The 22,328-nt window shown below is 49.9% G+C and overlaps 1 protein-coding gene across 2 annotated transcripts in view; it reads left to right on the plus strand.

Moving 5' to 3' along the window:
- OSBP2 (oxysterol binding protein 2) overlaps positions 1–22,328 on the plus strand; it is a 122,935-nt gene that overhangs the window by 6,903 nt on the left and 93,704 nt on the right. For both annotated transcript variants that reach the window (XM_086348761.1, XM_086348763.1), the window contains exon 2: positions 19,973–20,181. In XM_086348761.1, the coding sequence (XP_086204887.1) occupies positions 19,973–20,181 (209 nt within the window). The remainder of the gene's footprint in view (positions 1–19,972; positions 20,182–22,328) is intronic.

A 22,328-nucleotide genomic window follows, 5' to 3' on the forward strand; every position in this document is an offset into this window, starting at 1 on the left:
TGACCCTGAGGGATGGGATGGGGAGGGAGGTGGAAGGGAGGGTCAGGATGGGGAACACATGTACACCCATGGCTGATTCATGTCAATGTATGGCAAAACCCACCACAATATTGTAAAGTAATTGGCCTCCAATTAAAATAAATTTTAAAAAATAAATGGAAAAAAAAGAAATCTTTTAAAAAAAAGTATTAGCCTCAACAAGTCCTTATGGTGAGAGTGTTTGACACATAAGCTTTATCCACGTTAATGACACAGTTGATTTGATTAAACAAAAGTCTGTTTTGTTCTGTACAGGTTGCCTGCTCAGTGACATTAGAAATGACATTTGCTTCCCAGGAAATGATTTCAAGCAAATCATGAAGCGAAAACTTTAAAAAAATATTTGTTTGGCTGCATCGGGCCTTGGTTGTGGCACTCAGGATCTTCGTTGCATCGTGTGGGATTTTTCACTGGTGCGCAGTCTTCCTGGTTGTAGCACGTGGTCTCCAGAGCGCGTGGACTCAGTCGTTGTGGTGAGTGGACTTGGTTGCTCACCCAGGGATTGATTCCGCATTCCCTGCATTGCAAGGCCAGTTCTTAACCACAGGACCACCAGGGAAGTCCACCCAAAAGGTTTCAATTTATTATTGTTCAGGCTAATCTGTGGGTAGGAATGGCGAAGCCAGTTATCGAGAAAGGGGCCAAGGAAATTAGTCTGGGTCTATAAGAAAGCAGGCTTCAGTCAATTAAAAGTAAGTTTTCCAAGTCCTCCAGCTGAGGAAGCCCACTGAACACAGGGTGAATCGGGCCCACTTTAGGGTGGAGGCCAAGACGTTTTTGCCTGTAGGATGGATCGAGTACTCCTCCAGTGAGGCCAACTCTCAGAGGCAAGCTCTCCTGGAGACAGTATTTTTCCTCTGTGTATATAGTTTTATTGTTTATTTTTTGGCTGTGCTGGGCCCTTGTTGCTGCATGTGCTTTTTCTGCCCTTGTGGTGAGCGGGTGCTGCTCTGCAGCTGCAGCGCGAAGGCCCTCATTGCGGAGGCTTCTCGTTGCAGAGCGTGGGCTCTAGGGCACGGCCTCAGTGGTTGTGGTGCCGGGCTTAGTTGCTCATCAACGTGTGGGACCTTCTGGCATCAGGGATCTAACCCCTGTCTCTTGCATTGGCAGGCAGATTCTTTACCACTGAGCCATCAGGGAGGCCTAGTATTTTTTTTTAAATAAAGTTTTATTGGGACACAGTCATGCCCATTCATTTTTGTGGCTATGACTCCTTTTTTTTTTTTTTTTGCAGCACTGAAAGTTTTGTGGGCTCTTAGTTCCCCGATCAGGGATTGAACTCTTGTCCTCATCAAAGAAAGTAGAGTCTTATATGTGACTGCGCAGTGAAAGTGTAGCCTTATCTTAATCCCCTGAGACAGTCTTTTTGATGTCAGTTTGGTGGTGGTTTAGTCACCAAGTTGTGTCCGACTCTTGTGACCCATGGACTGTAGCCTGCTAGGCTGCCCTGTCCATGGGATTCTCCAGGCAAGAATACTGGAGTGGGTTGCCATTCCCTTCTCCATGATGTCAGTTTAGGTGATGCTTAAAGGATGGAGCTAGAAAAGACCATCCAGTTGCAAAATGTCCCTGAAAACATGAAGTTGAAAGTACAAGTCTTCAGGTTAAGCCACTAGGTTATCCACCCCAGAAGGTGGCCTTATTATATTGGATTCAGCTTTAATTTGAAATATCATCCAGTATTTTATATTATGAGACCATAAGGAAGCTGGGAAGGAATGCATGGGTTGAAAATGTGTACACATTTCTTTAATGTTTAGCACGAAGGTGTTGCAAAGAGCCTCCAAGAGGACTGGCAGTATGTTTTGGAGGAGGCACGGCACATCAGTGTTCTTAGCAAGGTCTTGTTGTTCAGTTGCTAAGTCATGTCCTACACGTTGGGACCCTATGGACTTCAGCACACCAGGCTCCTCTGTCCTCCACTGTCTCCCGGAGTTTGCTCAGACTCATGTCCATTGAGTCGGTGATGCTGTCTAACCATCTCATCCTCTCCTACTCCCTTCCCCTGTCGCCTTCAACTTTCCTAGCACCAGGATCTTTTCTAGCGGGTCGGCTCTTCATATCAGGTAGCCAGCTTCAGCTGGATTTTCAGCTTCAGTTACAGTCCTTCCAGTGAATATTCAGGGTTGATTTCCTTTAGGATTGACTGGTTTGATCTTGCAGTCCATGGGACTCTCAAGAGTCTTCTCCAGCACCACAATTTGAAAGCATCAATTATTTGATGCTCAGCCTTCTTTACGGTCTGACACTCACATCCATACATGACTATGGGAAAAGCCATAGCTTTGACCATACAGACCTTTGTGGGCAAAGTGATGTCTGCTTTTTAATATGTTGTCTAGGTTTGTCATAGCTTTCCTTGCAAGGAGAAGGCATCTTTTAGTGAGGTGTAGTCACACAAATTATAATTTCCCCACACAACCCGCTCCTCCTCCTGACCTTCCTTTCTTTGAATAGCTGGAAACCCAAGTCACGCTGCTTCCTGCCACCCTCACCCTACATCAGATGGAATAGCCAAGCCCTGCCTGCCTCCTTCTCCGAGTCCACCCCTCCTCCCCATTGCTGGTGCCGCGTCATGGCTCAGGTCTGCCTTCTGCTGAGCTGGTGTCCCAGCCTCCAGCTTCTGCCCTGGACGGGGGCCCTGGTGTGGGGCCACCTGCCCGCCCCAAGGGCCCTATATTTCCCTGTCCTCTCCAGGAATCTCTTTCAACAGTCCCATCCCCTGTGTTAGCAGTTGCCTACTGTGGGTTTCTCACATTTGAAATATCCATAATGGCCCCAGACCGACCTAAGGACCACATCTTTCTCCTTTGGGAGTTTATAGGGTTGCTGTGTGGGCACCTCTGCAGACAGCTTTGTGCCAAAGGGACACTGTGGCCAAGTTTGGCATCTTCCTTTTTTTTTTTTTTAATTAAAAAAATCTTTTGGCAGGGGAGGCTGCGTGGATCGAATCTGGGCTCCCTGCACTGGGAGCACAGCATCCTAACCACTGGACAACCAGGGACGTCTCATCTCAGGCACTTTTCTGACTAGACCTTCCCCAAGGCCCTTCTTGGATTTGTCAGGCTTGGGTTTGCCTGACTTGGGTTTGCCCAGGACGAGGGTACACTCGCCACATGGACCTCCTTCCTCTACAGGACCTTCCCTTTTACACCTTTGGTGAGATGTCTGGTGTGAGTTCTTCAGCTGCTGCAAAGCCTTGTACCTTCTTCAGGGAGGGTCTGTTAATCCAGGATCAGAGCCAGCACGCAGTCTGGAACATGGTGACAGTGAACGTACCGCAGCTTTGGTTGTATCACTTATCGAGGGCCAACAATGTACAGGCAGCGTGGGAGACAAGCACGTGCGCATCGTGGAACCACGGGTGGAGGAGGAGGGGCCCAGTCTCCAGTTTCAGCAGTAATTACGTTCCTGGCCAGCCTCTGCCGGGGTCCAGCCCCGGCTGATCCAGGGTATTCGAAGGAGAGACGGCATAGGCGACCTATTTATTAAAATATTTATCAAAGATGTAAAGAGTAATAGAATGAGGATAGCTCAGTAGGAAAATTCAGTGGAGAAAAGAGGCTGAGTAGCTTGGTTTACGCGGGAGACCAATAAAACTTCAAGACAAGAAGTTTGCACCACTTACGTAGGCCGCAGGCATCCTTCCGTTCTCCCGAAGGAGAGGAGACACTGAGGCCTCCCCGTTCGGATCTTAGAAGCCCAGGCATAATTAGTAAGCATGGAGGGTTCCGCGCACCAGATGGAGACTCAGCCAGAATTTGGGAGAGAGAGCGACATGGGGAGACCAAGTTTCAGTGAACAAGGCCCGCACTTTATTTTCCAAAGTAGTTTTTATACCTTAAGTTGTGCATAGAGGATAATGGGGGAAGGGGTGGAGTCATGCAAGGACAGCAGTTCCTGGTCCTAATCGAAGCCAGGCTTTCAAACTTATCATATGCAAAAGTTCAGGTGAATTACATCATCTTCTGGCCAGGAGGCCTGTTAACATTTTAAGAAACTTATCTTTCTCTAAAGGTGATTATTCCAAAGTCAGGCACCAGCCTCCAAAATAGCATTGGACAAAGCTGCATTCCTATAGGGCAAAGGTGAGGTGGGCTCAATCAAGAAAAGAATTAACTCAAGGGTCCAAGGTTACAAACATTGAGGCTACTACTTACATTTCTATACACCCATTATATCAATCAATACACTGCCAAGGACACAGTAGGTAAGGGGTATGGAGACTTAGCAGCAAACATTGGCCCAATAAGTGAAAAACCCTTCACCAATACAATTTCTAATCAATCTTTTAACTACTCAAAGGAATCTGTGTTTAGACAGTTTAGAACATCTCCTGCCTCTCACAGTTGGGAGGCTCTGAACAATCACATGTGGCCAGAAAAACCTATTCAGGCAGGCTAGAGGATTTCCAAAGGAGTTTGTAGGTTGAAACACTGTCACACCCAGAAATTATTAACTGGAGCTGTAAGCTAACTCTTTTCAGAGAGAGGTAGTGGGGGACAGCCCCCCGTAAAGTCAGAGGTGTAGGTGAAAGCACAAAGCAGAAAGTAGGCAGACTGGTTTTGGGGATAGATGCTCGAGAATTTCCAGGGAGACCCCTGAGGCTTGATCCCGCCTTTGCGTATGCCAAGCCTCCTTCCTCATGACCTTTGCCACGGGCGGAGCTCAATCCCTGCAAGCCTCTGCATCCGTCCTGGCCAGTCAGTGAGAGGCCCGCGGGTTCAGGCAAAGTGCTGTGGGGCTTCCCAGGGGGCTGGCTACTCAAGCCTGTGGCTTTCACACCTCCTTTAGTCTTCTGGGATGCAGTTGGCAAAAGATGTCAGTAAAGAAAGACAGGCTTGTGAAAAGGATGTGAGGTTCCTTAAACCAAGATCAATATCTGTTTATCCCAGGAGGGAACAAAATATGGAGGAAATGGGCCTGTTTCCTGGACGACGACTCTGGATGGTGACATGCGGAGAGGAGATGATGAGCGATGCCCTGAACTAAAATTGATATTGGCAGCTTAGTGTGTGTTGAGTCACACACCAGGTGTCCCCACACGGACGTGGCTTAAAAGGTTCCCTTGGTAATTGCACACACGAAGCAAACTGTCAGCGAGTCTCTGGGCACTGTGTGCTTTTCTTCTTTTACGAGCGACTCTTTTCCCTCGTGTTTCCGCTTTTAAAAGTTCTTAGAGTTCCGATCACTTAGCTTCACCCCTCTTGGCCACTCGTCACCTGTTCAGCCACAGCTCTGTGCGTCGGATGCCGGTTTAATGACCTTGATGCACACCTTTTGATCTGCGTTGCTGGGCCATTGCCTAAACCAAAAAGAGGGCAGATGGCCTTGCTGAGCTGGCTCGGAGCCGGGCTGTGTTGTCCTCTGAAGCGGCAGTAGGTGTTGTCTCCCTAAATATAACTTACAGTTTGTGGCTTCCCTGGACTCAGTGCTCACTGCCCTTCCCAGTCAGCTCCCTCCACCCTCCTTCTCTGTCTTCAAGTCTTCTTCTGCCCAGCCGACCTTATTCTCCTTCTGCCAGCCACGTGCCTTTCACTCTTCCCTTCAGATCCCTGCACCTACCACCTCCCAGCAAGAGCAACCCTGCCCACTGCTGCAGGTAGCCTAGCCAGGCAGCCGAATTCCAGGTCATCGCAGCCTGAAACTGCCTGGATCCCCCTGCGATGAGTGGGGCTGGCAGAACCATCGTTCCTCTGACGGCCCTTTTGCGTGGTGTCATTTGGCTGTGTACTCCTGTTAGCTGGCTGTTGGCCCGTCTCCTCCCCGCCAGAGCGTGGGGCTGTGTCTTCTCTCTATGGTGTCCCCTGGGGTGCTGGGCATGGTGTCTTGTAGATTCCCAAATGCCAGTGGATTTTTTTCCACAGAAGCTACACATGACCCAGCTTCTCAGCTCCTATTCAGAGGCTTATCCTAAGACAAGGATATGTGATGAATTTGAGATCTCATTGTATTCATTTACATTTAAAACTCTTTGTTATAGAGAATTTAAAACATCTGTAAGAGTAGACAAGAGTAAAATGGACCCGCATTCATCCATTTCTCCAGTTTCAACAATTATTAACTTCCCGGCCAGTCTTATTTCATCTGAGTGCCCTTACCCCACATCATTTTGAAGTGAACTTCAAATATCATACATCACCTGTAAATATTTCAGTATCTTTAGAGGATAAGGATTTTTAAAAAACATATCCACAGCACCATTGTTACAACTAAAATTAGCAATAATTCCTTATTATCATCAAATATCAAGTCAGTGTTCAAAGTTTCAGTGGTCTCAAATGCCATAAAGTTTTTTTCCTAAGTGTTTTTTGATACATTTGTTTGTATCAGGACCTAAATAAGGTCTGCCTATGTAGAATGTCTGTGGGGCTTCCCTGGTGGTCCAGTGGTTAAGAATCTGCCTTCCAATGCAGGGGATGTGGGTTTGATCCCTGTTCGGGGAACTAAGATCCTCACAAGCCACTGGGAAACTGAGCCCATGTGCTCTGAAGCCCGCTCACCACAACTAGAGAGAAGCCTGCGCGCCACAGCGAGTATCCAGAGTGCTGTAACCAAGACCTGATGCAGCCAAATATATTAATCAATTTCTTAAAAGTTAGAAAAAAAGGATGTCTCTCTAGTTTTGCTGGTTGCCTCCTCTTGGTGTAGGTTAACATGTTCCTATGTCCTCTGTGGTTCCCTAGCTTGGCGGATGGAGCTGGAAACTTGATCAGGTGGTGACGTGTTCATCAGGAGCTCGTGATGTCTGGTAACTTCTTGGTCTTTGACGTTAGCGGGTGGTAGCAGTCAGTCTTAGATTAGCCTAATTCTATCATTCTTCCTCACTTATTTGCAGGAATACTTCTATAAAGAGAAATTTACCCTCATCTACTTGGGTTACTCAAGGATACAGTTCACACAGGAAAGGCAGAATAAATGCCGTGTCCACCCGCTGCTGCGTAGTCCTTACTGATACTCATCTCATCTGGCCTTCTCTTTGCCTAGTGCAGCCTCTTCGGTTGGTTCCGGAGTCCTCTGGAAAGGACCCTGATGGTGCTGATAGCATCCCGTGTCCGGCTTGGAAAGATGTTCCAGGCTCTTCTTGCTCTTGTCTTGGCTCAGCCCTGGAGTCGGCCATTTCTGACTATACTCCAACGGGGAGGCTGGCGGGTGCTCGGATGAGTCATGTGAAAACAGGAAACGGCCTCGACACCAGCCTGCTTTGACTTGCAGGAATCTTTAAAAGGAACGGAGGCAGAGGTACAAACCTCAATGTTCTGTTTGCCCGATGTCTTCGTGAGCTGGGCAGAGGCTGTTCTAGCTGTATTTAAGGTTTTTGAGTCATCAAGGAAATCTTCAACACATGACACACAAATTGTGACGGAGACAGTACCCTGTATTTTTACCCTGTTCTATCTTAGATTCCACTAATGACTATATTTGAACAGTGACTAGAGGTGTATAGGGCTTCCCTGTGGCTCAGCTGGTAAAGAATCTGCCTGCAATGTGGGAGACCTGGGTTCGATCCCTGGGTTGGGAAGATCCCCTGGAGAAGGGAAAGGCTACCCACTCCAGTATTTTGGCCTGGAGAATCCCATGGACTGTATAGTCCGTGGGGTCGCAGAGAGCTGGGCACGCCTGAGTGACTGTCACTAGCGGCGTATAAGGTGCTTATGCCTGCGTCATCCCATTGGATGACACACCCAGGGGGAAAGGTTGCCATCATGTCCTGGTAACAACTGAGAAAGCCAGGGTTTGTTCCACTGAGTTGGTGTCGCTTAGTGGGTGGCTGAGCTAAGATCTGAACCCCACACTTTCTGGAATTGCACCACCGGAGCCTGTCCTCTTAGTGTTAGAAGCTGTGTCTCCCACCCAAACAAGCCGTCCCTCCAGATCCCCCTGGTGTAGACACTTCTGGGTCCCACTTGGGAGACCTGCGGGTGGGCAGCCTCCCCCATGAAGAGATAGTGGGGGTCCTTTGTCCCCTCTCGGTTCCCACCAGTTCCCTTCATTCAGGAGATACCCTGCCTCGCCCGTCTTCAGGGTCAGTCCCTGCATGAGACCCCACAGCAGGCCCCTCCCCCCTTTTTTAAGCAGGACGTTTTGTTATCAGGTCTTTGCTAAACACTGAAACCATTGGCAAGGTCAGCTGCCTAGTGCACTAGGCTTACCCGCTATCCACTGCCGCGGAACTCTGAGGCTTAAAACAACAACAATGCTTTTATTATTGCCCACAGTTTTCTGTTGGGTGGGAATTCAGAAAGGGCTTGGTTGGACAGTTCTGGCACAGGCCCTCGAGTGGGGCTGCAGTCAGCTGGTGGCTGGGGTTGGGATGGCAGGTTCTGGAGCATCTGGAGGCTGGCCGAGCCTCTCTCTCAATCCACAGGGTCTCAGAGCTCCTCCTTGTGCTGTCCACATGGCTGGTTTGGGCTGTAGCACAGTAGCTTCAGAGCAGATAGTCTGCTTCCCTTGGGGCTGGTTTCCCTCAGAGGGAGCATCCCAAGAGAGCAGGGCAGACAGGCACGGACCAGACCTCTGATCCGGAGACTGCGTTTTCAGCAGCACTGCTTTGATCGCTGGACCCGGAGTTGTCTTAGATCCTTAAACCAGTTTGAGTTCATTTTTGTGTATGTGTAAGCTAAGGGTCCAGTCTCACTTATTTGCGTGTGGATACAGTATCCAGTTTTTCCAGCACCATTAGTTGAAGCGGGCTTCCCAGGTGGCGCGGTGGTAATGAATCCACCCTGCAAGGCAGGAGCCGCAGGAGATGCAGGCTCCATCCCTAGGTCGGAAAGATTTCCTGGAGGAGGAAATGGCAACCCCCTCCAGTATTCTCGCCTGGAGAATCCCATGGACAGAGGAGCCTGGCGGGCTACAGTCCGTGGGGTCACACAAATAGTTGGACACGACTAAGCCTGCACATGACAGCAAATTTGTTGAAGAGAACTGTCCTGTCCCCATTGAGCGGTCTCGGCACCCTGTCAAAGATCACTTGACCACATATGCAAAGGTGGAAACCAAACTCTTTTGGAAAACGTGGTCACTCACTGAACGTGCCAGCCTGTCATCCTCAGGGTCTAGCTGTGGCTCTGTCCCCAAGGACCGTGGGAAGCGAAGTCCAGGAAGATGGACCTCTTTGGTTGCGTCTCCCTTCTCGAGACCGCTGTGACCAGCTGCAGAGCCCTCTACTCACACAGAGTGTTTGCAGTAGCCTAAGAGGAGGCGGGCGGAGATCAGGAGCAGACGCTGAGGTTGCCCACAGAGGCTGCTGACAGGCGCCTGCTTTTCCACACTGGAGCCTCCTTCTCCACCTTCCCTTCCTCCTGTACGCGTGCAACCCGTTCACCCACAGGACCAGCCTCAGCTCTGCCTCTCCAGGGTCATCTGACCTCGTCCTCCACAGTCACACTCTGGTAACAGCAGGCTCTGACTGTCCTGACAGGAGAAGGAGTTAGAGCTGGGTCCTCAGCTCACTTTCCTCCTGGATCAGGCAGCCCCAAAGCAGACCACCCCCAAACCCAGAGGCTTAAAGCAAGGAGGGGGTCGGGACTTCTAAGACTCGGCACTCCCAATACAAGGGGCCTGAGCTCCATCCCTGGTCAGGGAACTAGATCCCACATGCTGCAGCTAAGACCTGGTGCAGCCAAATAAATAAAAATTAATTTAAAAAACATTAAAAAAAATAAAGCAAGGGAGGCAGTTATTTTTGTTTGCGTATCTCCCCAGCTCTGCCTCAGCAAGAGACACTCTGCTCCCCCCTCTGCCCTGTGGGCTGGGGGAGCCATGCACCCACATTCCTGTCCACACCCCACTGGCCGAGTCCAAGCACATAACCCCACCCAGTGTCGGTGGGGTGGGAATTCACCCACTTCCCACTCCAGTGTGTGATCCTGCAAAGCCCTGTGGCAAAGGACATGGGCATGTAAGTGTAATTCAAGGAGGATTTTAAGAATTGGCGGGGAGGGAAAAAAGCTTCAGTTTATCCCAACCTCCAACCTCCCTTTCAGCTATCACACTCTTCATTTGCAGGGTGAGCTCCGGGGTTCCTTCCAGCCCCAGCCTCCTGAGAACTTGATAGTTCAACCAACTGGAAGAAAGGGAGATGAGCTATCAGAAATGATTTATGCCTGGCACTGAGCTTGGCACGTTGAGGGGCGCAGGTCTGTTGACTCAGTGGCTTGGAGGTCAGAGTCCAGGCAGCCGGGAGCTGGTGGCTGAGCTGGTAGAGGAGGACCGATGGATGCTTCTGCTGGGCATCCCGTGTCCTCTGGCCTCCCTGCTCCTGCACAGACCTGTGGGAGCTCTCTGGGGCTGCAGCAGCGGCATCCAGGTGCTCGTCTCCCTTTACTCCTACTGTTGATATTGGATTTGGTCTGGGGGCAGCGGAGGCCCCTGCCCTGAGCCCAGGGGAGCATGGGAATAGAGCTAATGGCGTTTCCAGGTCCCAGTCTGGGGAGACTTGTGAGCAGGCTGGGTAGGGACAAGGAAGGCACTGCCCCTGAATTTTCCGCTTTTAGAAAATTAAATTATTTTGCCAGATGCAGGCACAGAGCGATTTTCTTCATCTGAGTCCCGCAGTTGTCCTAAACTTGACTTTATTTTGCCTGTCGGTTTACCGAGTCTGTGCCTCCTGTACGTGGGATTACAACATTCTCGGCCTCTGAGCAGACTCCCGTAGTGCCTCCTCTCCCACCGGAGTCAGCTTCACGACCTGCTGTTGCCTGCAGCCCACCCGTCCCCCCTCCCACTGCGGTCCTAGTTTGTAGGCGGCGTTGTGTTGTCTCTGCACGTGCAGCTGCTGAAGGCCAGGACCCTAGGTCATGTTTCCTCCCACAAGGCCCATCGCACGTTAGATCAGCGTTGAGTAACTTAGCCGGCCACGCACTGCACAGACCTGCCACTGGGGCCTGGGAAGCTGGTGGGGGGAGAATGTCTAGGTAGAAAAGGAAGGCAAAGGTCACCTTGTCCAACCATCTGTCTGTTCGTTGACTTCTTTATTTTTCATTTATCATTTTTTATTGGCGTATGGTTGCCTTACAACGTTGCGTTCGTTTCTGCTGTACGACAAAGTGAACCAGCTCTTAAGTACGCATACATCGCCTCCCTCTCGAACTCCAACCCCCGTCCCAGCCTCTAGGTCATCGCAGAGCATCGAGTTGAGCTCCCTGTGCTCTACAGCAAGTTGCCACTAGCTGTCTGTTTTACACTTGGTAGCGCGTATACACTGATTTCTTCCGGTAGCATTTCTGCCCCCTCAGCGCCAGCCTTGCGCAAATCTCTCAGGTGACGGAGAATAGACCTTCGTCTCCCAGGATAAGCTGGGCTTCCTTGGATAATTCTGTTAGAGCGCCCTTCTTCCGTTGATCCGAGCTGGGTTTCCAGACAGCACCTGTCCTCGCTGGGGGTGATTCTCTGCCCCGCAATGGCTGGACTTTCCCTGTCCGTGTGGCCCCGCTGTTCATCCTCAGAGAGACTGACTTAGCATCCTGTGTCTTCTCTATTGTTCCACGACGGTCGCACAACCTTCAGTGGCAGAAAACAATAATAAGCACCTCACTGTTTCCGTGGGTCAGGAGTTCATGAGCAGGTGGGTTGCTGGAGGAGCCGTGGCTGGGGATGGTCTCATGAGGGCGACACTCACCTGAAGGCTCGACCGGGGCTGGAGGATGCACGTCCAAGGCCACTCCCTCCACCCGCCGGGGCCAAGTGGCGCTGGCCGTGGACAGGAGGCCTCCGCTCCTGGCTCCGTGGGCCTGTCCGAAGTGTCCTCACAGCATGGCTGCTGGCTTTCCCTGGGGGGTGTGATCCAGGAGTGAGCACGCAGGAAGAAGCACTCGGTAAGCTCTTTCATAAGTGACGGGGATGTTCTGAATGGAAGAGTTTTGCGGGCAGCGAATGCTTAACGAGTGAGAGCCTCCTGTGTAACCCCACACTCCTGTTTAACTGGTCCGGTCAAGGAGAGCGGGCTGGATTTGCCAGAGGATGAAGAAACATACTCAGGGGTAGCCACGCTGTGGACTATCCTTCTGGAGCTGAAGAACTGTGTCGTGGGGAGACCCCTCTTTGCTGACGGTACCCTTCCCTCGCTCAGTCCAGATGCTGGGGGAGGGACAGAAGGCCACGTGCTCTTTTCTTTTTTTCTTTGAATCTTTATTGATTTGGCCATTGCAGGTCTTCATTGCGACACACGGGATCTTTCGTCTTCATTGCGGCACGTGGGGTCTTTAGCTGAGACATTTGAACTCTTAGTTGTGGCCTGTGGGAAGGATCTAGTTCCCTGACCAAGGATCAAACCCAGGCCCTCTGCATTGGGAGTGTGAGGTCTTAGCTACTGGACCGCCCAGGGAGTCCCAGAAGGCCACACACCCTTGCTGGATGCTGTGGGGGCCCGGGAGAGAGAGACTGTCCCACAGAGACCCTAACTGCCTCTGTCTTACTCACCGACCAGACCCCAGGGCCTGGCCTGCCATGTTGACTGAAGGAAAGAATGAACGTGCACGGGGGTGAAGGTGGTTTTGAACTCAGCCTCTGTTCGGGAGTCCATGACGATGGTGTGGGAACTTTGATTTTGCAGGCTGCTGTCATGGCTTGACAGGAATTGAGCTGCTGTTTCTGCTTCCATTGAAGCTGGGTAGGAGTCAACTTTTATGTAAGATTACTTCATGTAATATTAATGTCAGTGCCTATAATACCAGAGGCCATGAAGGGAAGAAGTAGAATTCTTGAATAAATTACACGTCTCACCATCAGTAAACTCATAATCTACATTTAAATTTGTAATTGTCCTTTGCTGTTGTCGTTGAGTTGCTCAGTCACGTCCGACTTGTGACCCCATAGACTGCAGCACGCCAGGCTTCCCTGTCCTTCACTATCCCCTGGAGTTTGCTCAGACTTATGACCATTGAGACGGTGATGCCATCCAATCAACTCATCCTTTCACCCCCTTCTCCTGCCCTCAGTCTTTCCCAGCATCAGGGTCTTTTCCAATGAGTCCACTCTTCAAATCAGGTGGCCAAAGTATTGGAGCTTCAGCTTCATCATCAGTCCTTCAGTGAATATTCAGGACTGATTTCCTTTAGGATGGACTGGTTTGATCTCTTTGCTGTCCAAGGGACTCTCAAGAGTCTTCTTCAACATCACAGTTCAAAAGCATCAATTCTTCAGCACTTAGCCCTCTTTAAGGTCCAACTCTCACATCCATACATGACTCCTGGAAAAACCACAGCTTTGATGATATGGACCTTTGTTGGCAAAATGGTACCTCTGCTTTTTGATATGCTGTCAAGATTTGTCATAGTGTGTTAAATTCTGATTTCTTCTTAAGTGACATTTTAATCTTCCTCTTGTCTTGGTAACTGATTTTCTTTTTTAGAGCTTCCTTTGCTTGATGTGGGCTTTCAGCTGATAAAGAATCTGCCTGCAATGTTGGAGACCTGGGTTTGATCCCTGGGTTGGGAAGATCCCCTGGAGAAAGGAACAGCTACCCACTCCAGTATTCTGGCCTGGGGAATTCCCTGGACTGTACAGTCCATGGGGTTGCAAAGAGTCGGACATGACTTTCACTTTCCTTTGCTTGATGTGGCATTTGGGGAGGGGGTTATGTTAGTGCTGCTGAATTTTTAAGCTCAGAGATCGCTTGTTAAAGGAAGAATCTAGGATGCTGTAGATCGTGACTGCAGCTCCATGGATTGTGTGATGATTTAAAAAATTAAATCTGTTCAAGTACCCTGAATTGTTCTGTGTAGGCTCATGACTGAGCTCAAAATAGATCCTGTCCTGTGCCCTAGGGACCCGTCATCTCGCTCCAGAGACACTTGCGCACGCAGCCCCATTCCTGGGCTGGCTCACAGGGACCTGTCCCCAGAGTCCTTCAGCGCCGCTGTTGGCCATCAGCGTACACAGGAGGGACGAACTTAAAATGTGACAGATTTTAAATGGATTTTATTTACTATGGAAATTTTCAAACACATAAAAGTAGCTGATACCCATCACCTGGTGTCAGCAAGTCTCACCATAAGGCCTCCCTGCCCTCCCCTGATGTGAAGTCAGTCCTGTGGAGACTTCCCTGTAGTCCAGTGGGTGGGACCTGGCCTTCCAGCACAGGGACTGCGGGTTTGATCCCTGGTAGGGGAGCTAAGATCGCTCATGCCTCACTGCCCCCAAACCAGAACATAAAGCACAGAAGCAGTATTGTAATAAATTCAATAAAGACTTTTAAAAATGGTCCACATAAAAAAATTCTTTTTAAATTTGAAGTAAGTCCCAGACATCTTTTACTTAATGCCAAGAATTACGTTAAAAATAATTTTAATAATAGTGAATATTTGTAAATATTATGTATCTCTTTAGAGATGAAGGTTTCTTAAAAATTCATCTAAATGGCATTAAAATGCCTAAAAATTTAACAATAATTCCTTAATATTATCAAATATCCAGTAAATATTAAAATTTCCCCATTGATTTTTTTAAAAATTAAAAACGTGTAGGCGCTCAATGGGTATTTATTGAATGAAAATTTCTTTAAATTCAATGGTTCTTTATAATTTTCACAAGGTTCACACACATGATTTCATATAATCCTATAATAAATTTTCCCCATTGATTACAAATTTTTTTTACAGTTTCCAGAAATCCTAATAGAGTCCATTCAGTATAACTGTTGCTACTTCTCAGATTTTTTAAAATAAACTTTTTGTTTTGAAATAATTTCAAAAATTACAAGAATAGTACCAAGAATGCCCACCTCTCAGATCCCTCAATTATTTTTCTTAATATTTATATTCATTTATTCGGCTGCCCCTAGTCCCAGCAGCAACCATGCTTCAGATGGTAAAGAATCCACCTGCAGTGTGGGAGACTCGGATGGGATCCCTGGGTTGGGAAGATCCCCTGGAGAAGGGAATGGCAGCCCACTCCAGGGAGGGTCTCATGGACAGAGGAACCCCGCGGGGCCACAGTCCATGGGTGATAAAGAGTCGCGCCTGACTGAGCAGCTAGCACTTTCACTTTCAGTCCCAGGGGTAGCGCACAGGGTCTTGGATCTTAGTTATGGCATCAGGGCTCCAGCTCCCTGAGCAGGGATCAAAGCCCGGCGCCCTGCATTGGGAGCACAGCATCCCCGCCCCTGGATCACCAGGGAAGTCCCTCCCCAAACTGTTAATATACGTCATCTATGTTATCAGTCTCTAGAAGGAAATGGCAGTATTCTTGTCACACCAGTATTCTTGCCTGGAAAATCCCATGGACAGAGGAGCCTGGTGGGTTATAGTCCATAGGGTCACAGAGTTGGACACGACTGAAGCCACTTAGCACAGCAATATATTTGTATTCTTTTTTTTTAACTCTTTAAGAACAAGTATCAGACGCGAGGCCTGTGGTCACATAACACATCAGCGTGCATTCCTTAAGCCAGAACGTTCTCTGACATACGCAGAGTGTAACCACTGACACGGCGCTCCCATCCAACCCGTGGACCCCGTCTGTATTTGCCAGTTGTCCCAATCACGTCCCTTCAAGAAGATCCACTCCCGACCATAGATTGCATTTGGTTGTCCTGTCTTGTCACTTTCGTTTCGGTCTGGAACAGTTTTCCATTTTCCCTTGTCTTTGGTGGCCTGAGAGTTTTTGAGAAATTCAGGCCGGTTACTTTGTAGAATATGCCTCAGTATGGGATTGCCTGGAGTTCCCTTATGTTTAGAAGCAGTCCTGCATTTGCGGCAGGAACACCATAGGACGCATACTTGTCTTTCACAGTGCTCCGTATCAGGAGGCACACCATGGTTTTTTTTTGTTTCTTTCTGGCATGTGGGATCTTAGTTGCTCAACGAGGAATCAAACCCAGACCCCCTGCATGGGAAGCTCAGATTCTTGACCGCTGGACTACCAGGGCAGTCCCAGGAGGCACACCGTGTTGATTTGTCCTACTGCTAACAAATGTGGCTTCCATCATTTCGTTAAGATGGTGTTTGCCAGGTTTTTCCAACTGTGAAGTTACTTTTATAATATTAATTTAATGACTGATTAGAAAATATTTTTATGGGGAGACACCTTGAGGCTCTGTAAAACTGTTCCTCACCTAGCATCCCCACTGGTGTTTAACACTGTTTGGCGATTCTTGCTGGACTCAGTTATAACTTTGATGGTTGCTCTTTAAAAAGAGCTTTTCCCTATTCACTTATTTATGTCAGAGTGAATTCATGGATTTCTAGCTTATCCAGTGGGTTAATATCTATCATTACCATTTATTTTGATGCTCAAGTTGTCCTGGATTTGGGTAAGAGGAATCTTTTAATCTAACCTATTATTTCTTTATTTTTAAAAATACGCATTCGTTTATTTGACTGCGTTGGGTCTTACTTACAGCACCTGGGATCTTTATTGCGTCATGGGGGATCTTTCCTAGTGGCACACGGACTCTCTACTTGTGGCACCCAGGCTTAGTTGCTCTGAGACATGTGGGATCTTAGTTTCCTGACCACGGATGGAACCCATGTCTCATGCATTGCAAGGTGGATTCTCAACCACTGGACCACCAGGGATGTCCCAGCTTTTGTCTTTCTATATGTCTGGGTTGAAACTTGCTGCCTGTCCTTTTTTTTTTTTCCCTTGCCCATAGACATTTTTTTGTGAAAATCCCCCAGAAAGCATAGTCCAAGGCAAGAAATGTTAAAGAGTCAACACTTTGAGAGGTGCGATCACAGGGCAATGAAGCAGAATTGGGGAGTGGAAGGACAGAAGCGATGATGCAGTGCGCTTGCTTTGCTGGATGTCGCTTCACCTTGAGCGGCAGAGACACAGTGGGCCTGGCGCACAGACTCCTCCAGAACACATGTGAGGAGAAAGCGTGCCGCCGAGCAGAACACATGTGAGGAGAAAGCGTGCCGCCGAGCAGAACACATGTGAGGAGAAAGCGTGCTGCCGAGCAGTCCGCAGAAGCAAAGGGGGGGGAGGTGGTATCTGCCCTGTTTGCCCCCATTTCCTGATTCCCGCTGTCATTTTACGAAAGTCCATAAGCAGAGGGACAGCTGGACAAGGAGGAGGCACTGACCCAGAGACAGAGGAGGAGGCAGTCAGGGGAACTGGAGAAAACGCACAAGGTTTGTGTCCAGGACGCTCCACACCTTGCGCTAGTCTGGTCCACTCGAGCCTCCGATGGCGTGAGCCCTCCCGCTTCTATAGGGACCAAGCTGCCAAGGTCTGCTGCATCACCGAAAAAGCAAGAGAGTTCCAGAAAAACATCTATTTCTGCTTTATTGACTATGCCAAAGCCTTTGACTGTGTGGGTCACAGTAAACTGTGGAAAATTCTGAAAGAGATGGGAATACCAGACCACCTGACCTGCCTCTTGAGAAACCTATATGCAGGTCAGGAAGCAACAGTTAGAACTGGACATGGAACAACAGACTGGTTCCAAATAGGAAAAGGAGTACGTCAAGGCTGCATATAGTCACCCTGCTTATTTAACTTCTATGCAGAGTACATCATGAGAAACGCTGGGCTGGAAGAAGCACAAGCTGGAATCAAGATTGCTGGGAGAAATATCAGTAACCTCAGATATGCAGATGACACCACCCTTATGGCAGAAAGTGAAGAAGAACTAAAGAGCCTCTTGATGAAAGTGAGAGAGGAGAGTGGAAAAGTTGTCTTAAAGCTCAACATTCAGAAAACTAAGATCATGTCATCTGGTCCCATCACTTCATGGGAAATAGATGGGGAAACAGTGGATGACTTTATTTTTTGGGCTCCAAAATCACTGCAGATGGTGATTGCAGCCATGAAATTAAAAGACGCTTACTCCTTGGAAGGAAAGTTATGACCAACCTAGATAGCATATTAAAAAGCAGAGACATTACTTTGTTAACGTCTAGTCGAGGCTATGGTTTTTCCAGTAGTCACGTATCGATGTGAGACTTGGACTATAAAGAAAGCTGAGTGCCGAAGAATTGATGCTTTCGAACTGTGATGTTAGAGAAGACTCTTGAGAGTCCCTTGGACTGCAAGGAGATCCAGCCAGTCCATCCTAAAGGAGATCAGTCCTGGGTGTTCATTGGAAGGACTGATGCTCCAATACTTTGGCCACCTGATGTGAAGAGCTCATTCATTTGAAAAGACCCTGATGCTGGGAAAGATTGAGGGCAGGAGGAAAAGGGGACAACAGAGGATGAGATGGTTGGATGGCATCACCGACTCGATGGACATGAGTTTGGGTAAACTCCGGTAGTTGGTGATGGACAGGGAGGCCTGGCGTGCTGTGGTCCATGGGGTCACAAAGAGTCTGACACGACTGAGTGACTGAACTGAACTGTGATAGGGGGACCACCGTCCTCCAAGACACCTTGCCTCATTCCCTGGGAGGGAACATAGGAAGTCCGGTCAGTGACAGGGTCCTGCCCTGGTGGCCCGCTGGGGTCGCCTGGGAGACTGGCGCAGGCAGGCTGTGGAGCAGGCCCCTCTGTCTGGTGCTGTGGCGGGTCCCGACGCTGTTCTCTGTGTTCATCCTCTTCCCCTCCCCCGCTGGCCATTCTAGGTCCACCGCAGCCTCCGCCAGCACCCAGCAGATCTCACCTATGCTTGGGTTGGGTGCTTCTCACCCCCGGTGTCGTTCAATGTCAGCCGCACATCATCTTCTCTAAGGAATGTAACCAAAGCAGGAGAGAATCAGAAACAGCAGCAGCTGTTCCAGTGAAAGATGAACGTCTTGTGTCATTTGACTCTAGAACTGGTAGAAGAGTTGAGAGAGTAACAGGTGATGAGCAGCCAGGGAAAGTAAGTGAGCGCTGAAGAGCAGCAGAATTGCCACAGGGACTCCAGCACCGGCAGGGCTACGGGCTGACCTTGTCCCCACCCGCTCTGTGGACAGAGCTTTGGTTTGTCGTGGGGAGGAGGACTGGTGTCTGAATTTCCAGTGAGTGTCTGAGGAGTGAGTTAAGTAGATCCAGTCATGGTAGTTGGAGCTCAGTTTTCAGACATTGATCACAGTTGGAAATGGCCCAGGCCTTAGTCACCTCTGCTTTTCCTTACCTTTTTTTTTTTAAGCTTTTTATTTTATATTGGAGTGTAGCCAATTAACAGTGCTGTGATAGTTTAGGGGGACAGCAGAGGGACTTAGTGATACACATGTATGTTCCCCTTACTTTGGTACCGTCAGCTCCATGATCTTGTAACCAGCACAGAGTAGTCCCTTGTCACTGGGGGTACTGGATCAGCCCAGCCATTGCCCTCATCCCCTGGGGCTAGAAGAGAACGGTGGTTTCCTTGCTCTTCAGGTCTCAGTTCCCAGGTCATTTCTGGCAAGTGGTTGGGGGGGCCCTCCAAGTCCACCCCCTGGGGTTCCGGGTCTCTAATCGCAGTTTTAGCAGTGGGTTCCCACCATGCTCCAACTCTGTGGTTCTGAGACTCGGTGGAAAGAGCCTGGGGTGGAGTCAGAAGTCTATGCTGCCTGGCAGGGCCCTGGCTGTCTCCCCTCTCCATTTCCCGGTGTCTGCAAGGGCTCAGAGCACAGCCAGCATGCCCTGCACGTGGCCCTGACGTGGGCCCTCCTCCCTCAGCCCCTCTCCCCGCTGAGAGCACCCCCCGCCAAGGCCCAGCCTCTACCAGTCAGTCCTGAGAGGCGTTCTCTCCTAGCACTGGCGTCAGGGCCGCGGCCAGCTCCAAGGGTCCGAGACTCCAGGGATGGGCCTTGAGGTCTCTTCTTCAGTCTGGAACAGCAGTCCCCAGCCTCTTCAGCACCAGGGACCGGTTTCGTGGAAGATAGCTTTCCCACAGACCTGGAGGCGGGGGATGCTTTTGGGGATGATTCGAGTGGGTTACATTAATGTGCACTTTGTTGGCATTATTATTCCATCAACTCCACCTCGGATCATCAGGCATTAGATCCTGGAGGTTGGGGACCCTTGGTTCAGAACCACCGAGTCTGGGAGCCTCATGCCATCCCTCCTCTCGCATCCCACAGAAACCAGGGGGAAATGGCCCACACCTGCCGTGGCACCATCAACCTGTTCACCGCGCACTTCGACACGGAGGACTCTTGCGGTATCGTGCTGACCAGCGGGGGCAGGACCTACCACCTCAAGGCCGGCTCGGAGGTGGAGCGGCAGCAGTGGATCACCGCCCTGGAGCTGGCCAAGGCCAGGGCTGTCCGCATGATGAGCAACCACTCAGGTAGCCAGCGCTCGGCGTGGCGGGAGCACGTGCAGTGTCACGGGTCTGGAGGCCGAGGGAGCTGAGAGTGTTGGGGGGACAATGGTGACCGACCGGAAGACCCACCTCGCCCTGCCCACTCAGCTCCGCGTCCTCAGCAGCCGGATGGACGTTAGACGGCAGGGGTGGCCGGCAGTTCTCGGGGTGGGGATGTGTGTGGTGGGCGGGGCTCGGTGTGCCTTTCTTGGGTCAACCCTGGTTCCTGGGCTTCAGCAGAACCTTTGGATGCTGTGATGGGTCAGCTCCAGAGGCAGAAGGCGGGGCGGGAGACCAGGATGGTGGGCTTGTGCCTCAGGCCAGACTTTCTCTGAGGTCTGCTTCGGAGACTGAAAACCATTTAGCCAGAGCTGCCCCCTTCGCCAAGGTGGAAGGTTGGCTCAGAAGTCCTAAGCAAGACATTTTACATTTTACTTTCATGCATTCATTTTTTTACCATGTAATGTCTTTACAAGATTCGTAAACCAACAGTTTCAAAGGCGCATGCTGTGAAGTCTGGCCTTGACTCTGCCCAGCTGACCACCCTGTTCTGCCACACGGGGCCACTGAGCTTCCGGGATCGTGTGTCTTTACGTGTGTATATTCAAATAAGTACACTTTTTTTGGCTGCACCGTGCAACCTGGGGGATCATAATTCCCTGAGTAGAGATTGAACCCGCACCTCCTGCATTGGAAGGCAGTCTTAACCACTGGACTAAGGGGAAGTCCCGCAAATAAGTACTTATTTTTAAAAAGTGCAATCCCCCACTTTGCTGTTTTTTTTTTTTTTTTTTTCTGTTTAGCGATAGTAGATCTTGGGATTTCTCCCTGTGAGTGCATGAAAAGCTTCCTCCTTGTTTTTATAGCACTGCAGTGTCCCTGCGCTGGGGTCCCGCCAGCACGAGCCTCTCAGTGCCTGTGGAAGGCAGGTCACTGACTGTCAGTCCGACCTTCTGTTCTGGTCTCCACTAGTTAGAATGTGGGTCCCCCTTACCATGATGACTCTCTTCCTTGGGGTCCACACTCTGGTGTTTGAGTGTGTCAGCAGCGATGCTGAACTTGGCAAGGGGCTCCCCCACCAGCCGATTGTGTGCCTCCCAGCATCCTTCCAATTCAAAGATTTCTAAGTCAGTGGGATCCAGTACGCCTGGGTTCAAACCGTGGCTCCCTTCATGGCTGTATGACCTTGGTCAAGGTGCTGCTTTCTGATGGGCTTAATCATAGAACCACCCCCTTGGAGGTGCGGTGAGGGCTGACATAGTGGGTGATATGAACCTGGCACATGGCTTGGCAAATGCTTAACGGAAGTCAGCTGTAGTTACTGATAATAGTCACCTTGGCAGCTTTAAAATAACACAGACTCCCAGGTCGCTGGGCAGTGATAAATCTGAATGAATGAGAGCAGTGTTGGGAATGGGGTGGGCAGAGGGCACCTGCATTAAAAAATCTCCCTGGATAAGATTGCCAAATTTTCGTGAATACACATAGAGGCCCCCGAGTTTCATTTGAACTTCAGACACACAACAAGTAATGTTTTAGTGTAAATGTGTCCCATACAATGATTGGGGCATACTCATACTGCAGTTTGTTTATTCTTATTCAGATGTAAAGCGTCTTTCGCCTTTCATCGACCTGCATTTAGCTGCATCTTGCGGGGACGTGAGGCTCAGCCCACTTGGGACTTTCTCAGTCAGAAACCAGAGCATGTCCTTTCATTTGACACAGGAGGGCGCTAGAAGACGGTTCATTTGCTTTCCTTGCTCCTGAATCGGTGCCTGAATCAGTTCCCGAAGCGCCAGCCGCTTGGCTGGCTTGCCACGTACCTTTCAGGATTTGTGAATCATTTTCAGATCTTCAGGCCCGCCTCCCAGTGGGTGCCAGGAGGTTGTGAGCCGTGAAGCCACTGCCGGACACCCCCTATCTCGCGCCTTGCTCCCACCATGGGGTGGCTAATCCAGCCCCTCGGGGGCTCCCTCTCCTGCCCTGCTCCCCCAGGCTGACCTGCCCCCACGTTGATGTCATAGCCCTATTCTGATATCACAGCCTGGGACTTGGAATTACCCCGGGCCACCCAGATTCTGCCCTTAGAGCAACCAAGGTGGGCGTTCAGGCAGGGGCTGCAGGGGGGTGGC

The sequence above is a fragment of the Bos grunniens genome, chromosome 17, assembly GCF_055505025.1.
Source record: "Bos grunniens cultivar Pamir isolate PY7600 chromosome 17, Bosgru_T2T1.0, whole genome shotgun sequence".
Classification (NCBI taxonomy): Eukaryota; Metazoa; Chordata; class Mammalia; order Artiodactyla; family Bovidae; genus Bos; species Bos grunniens.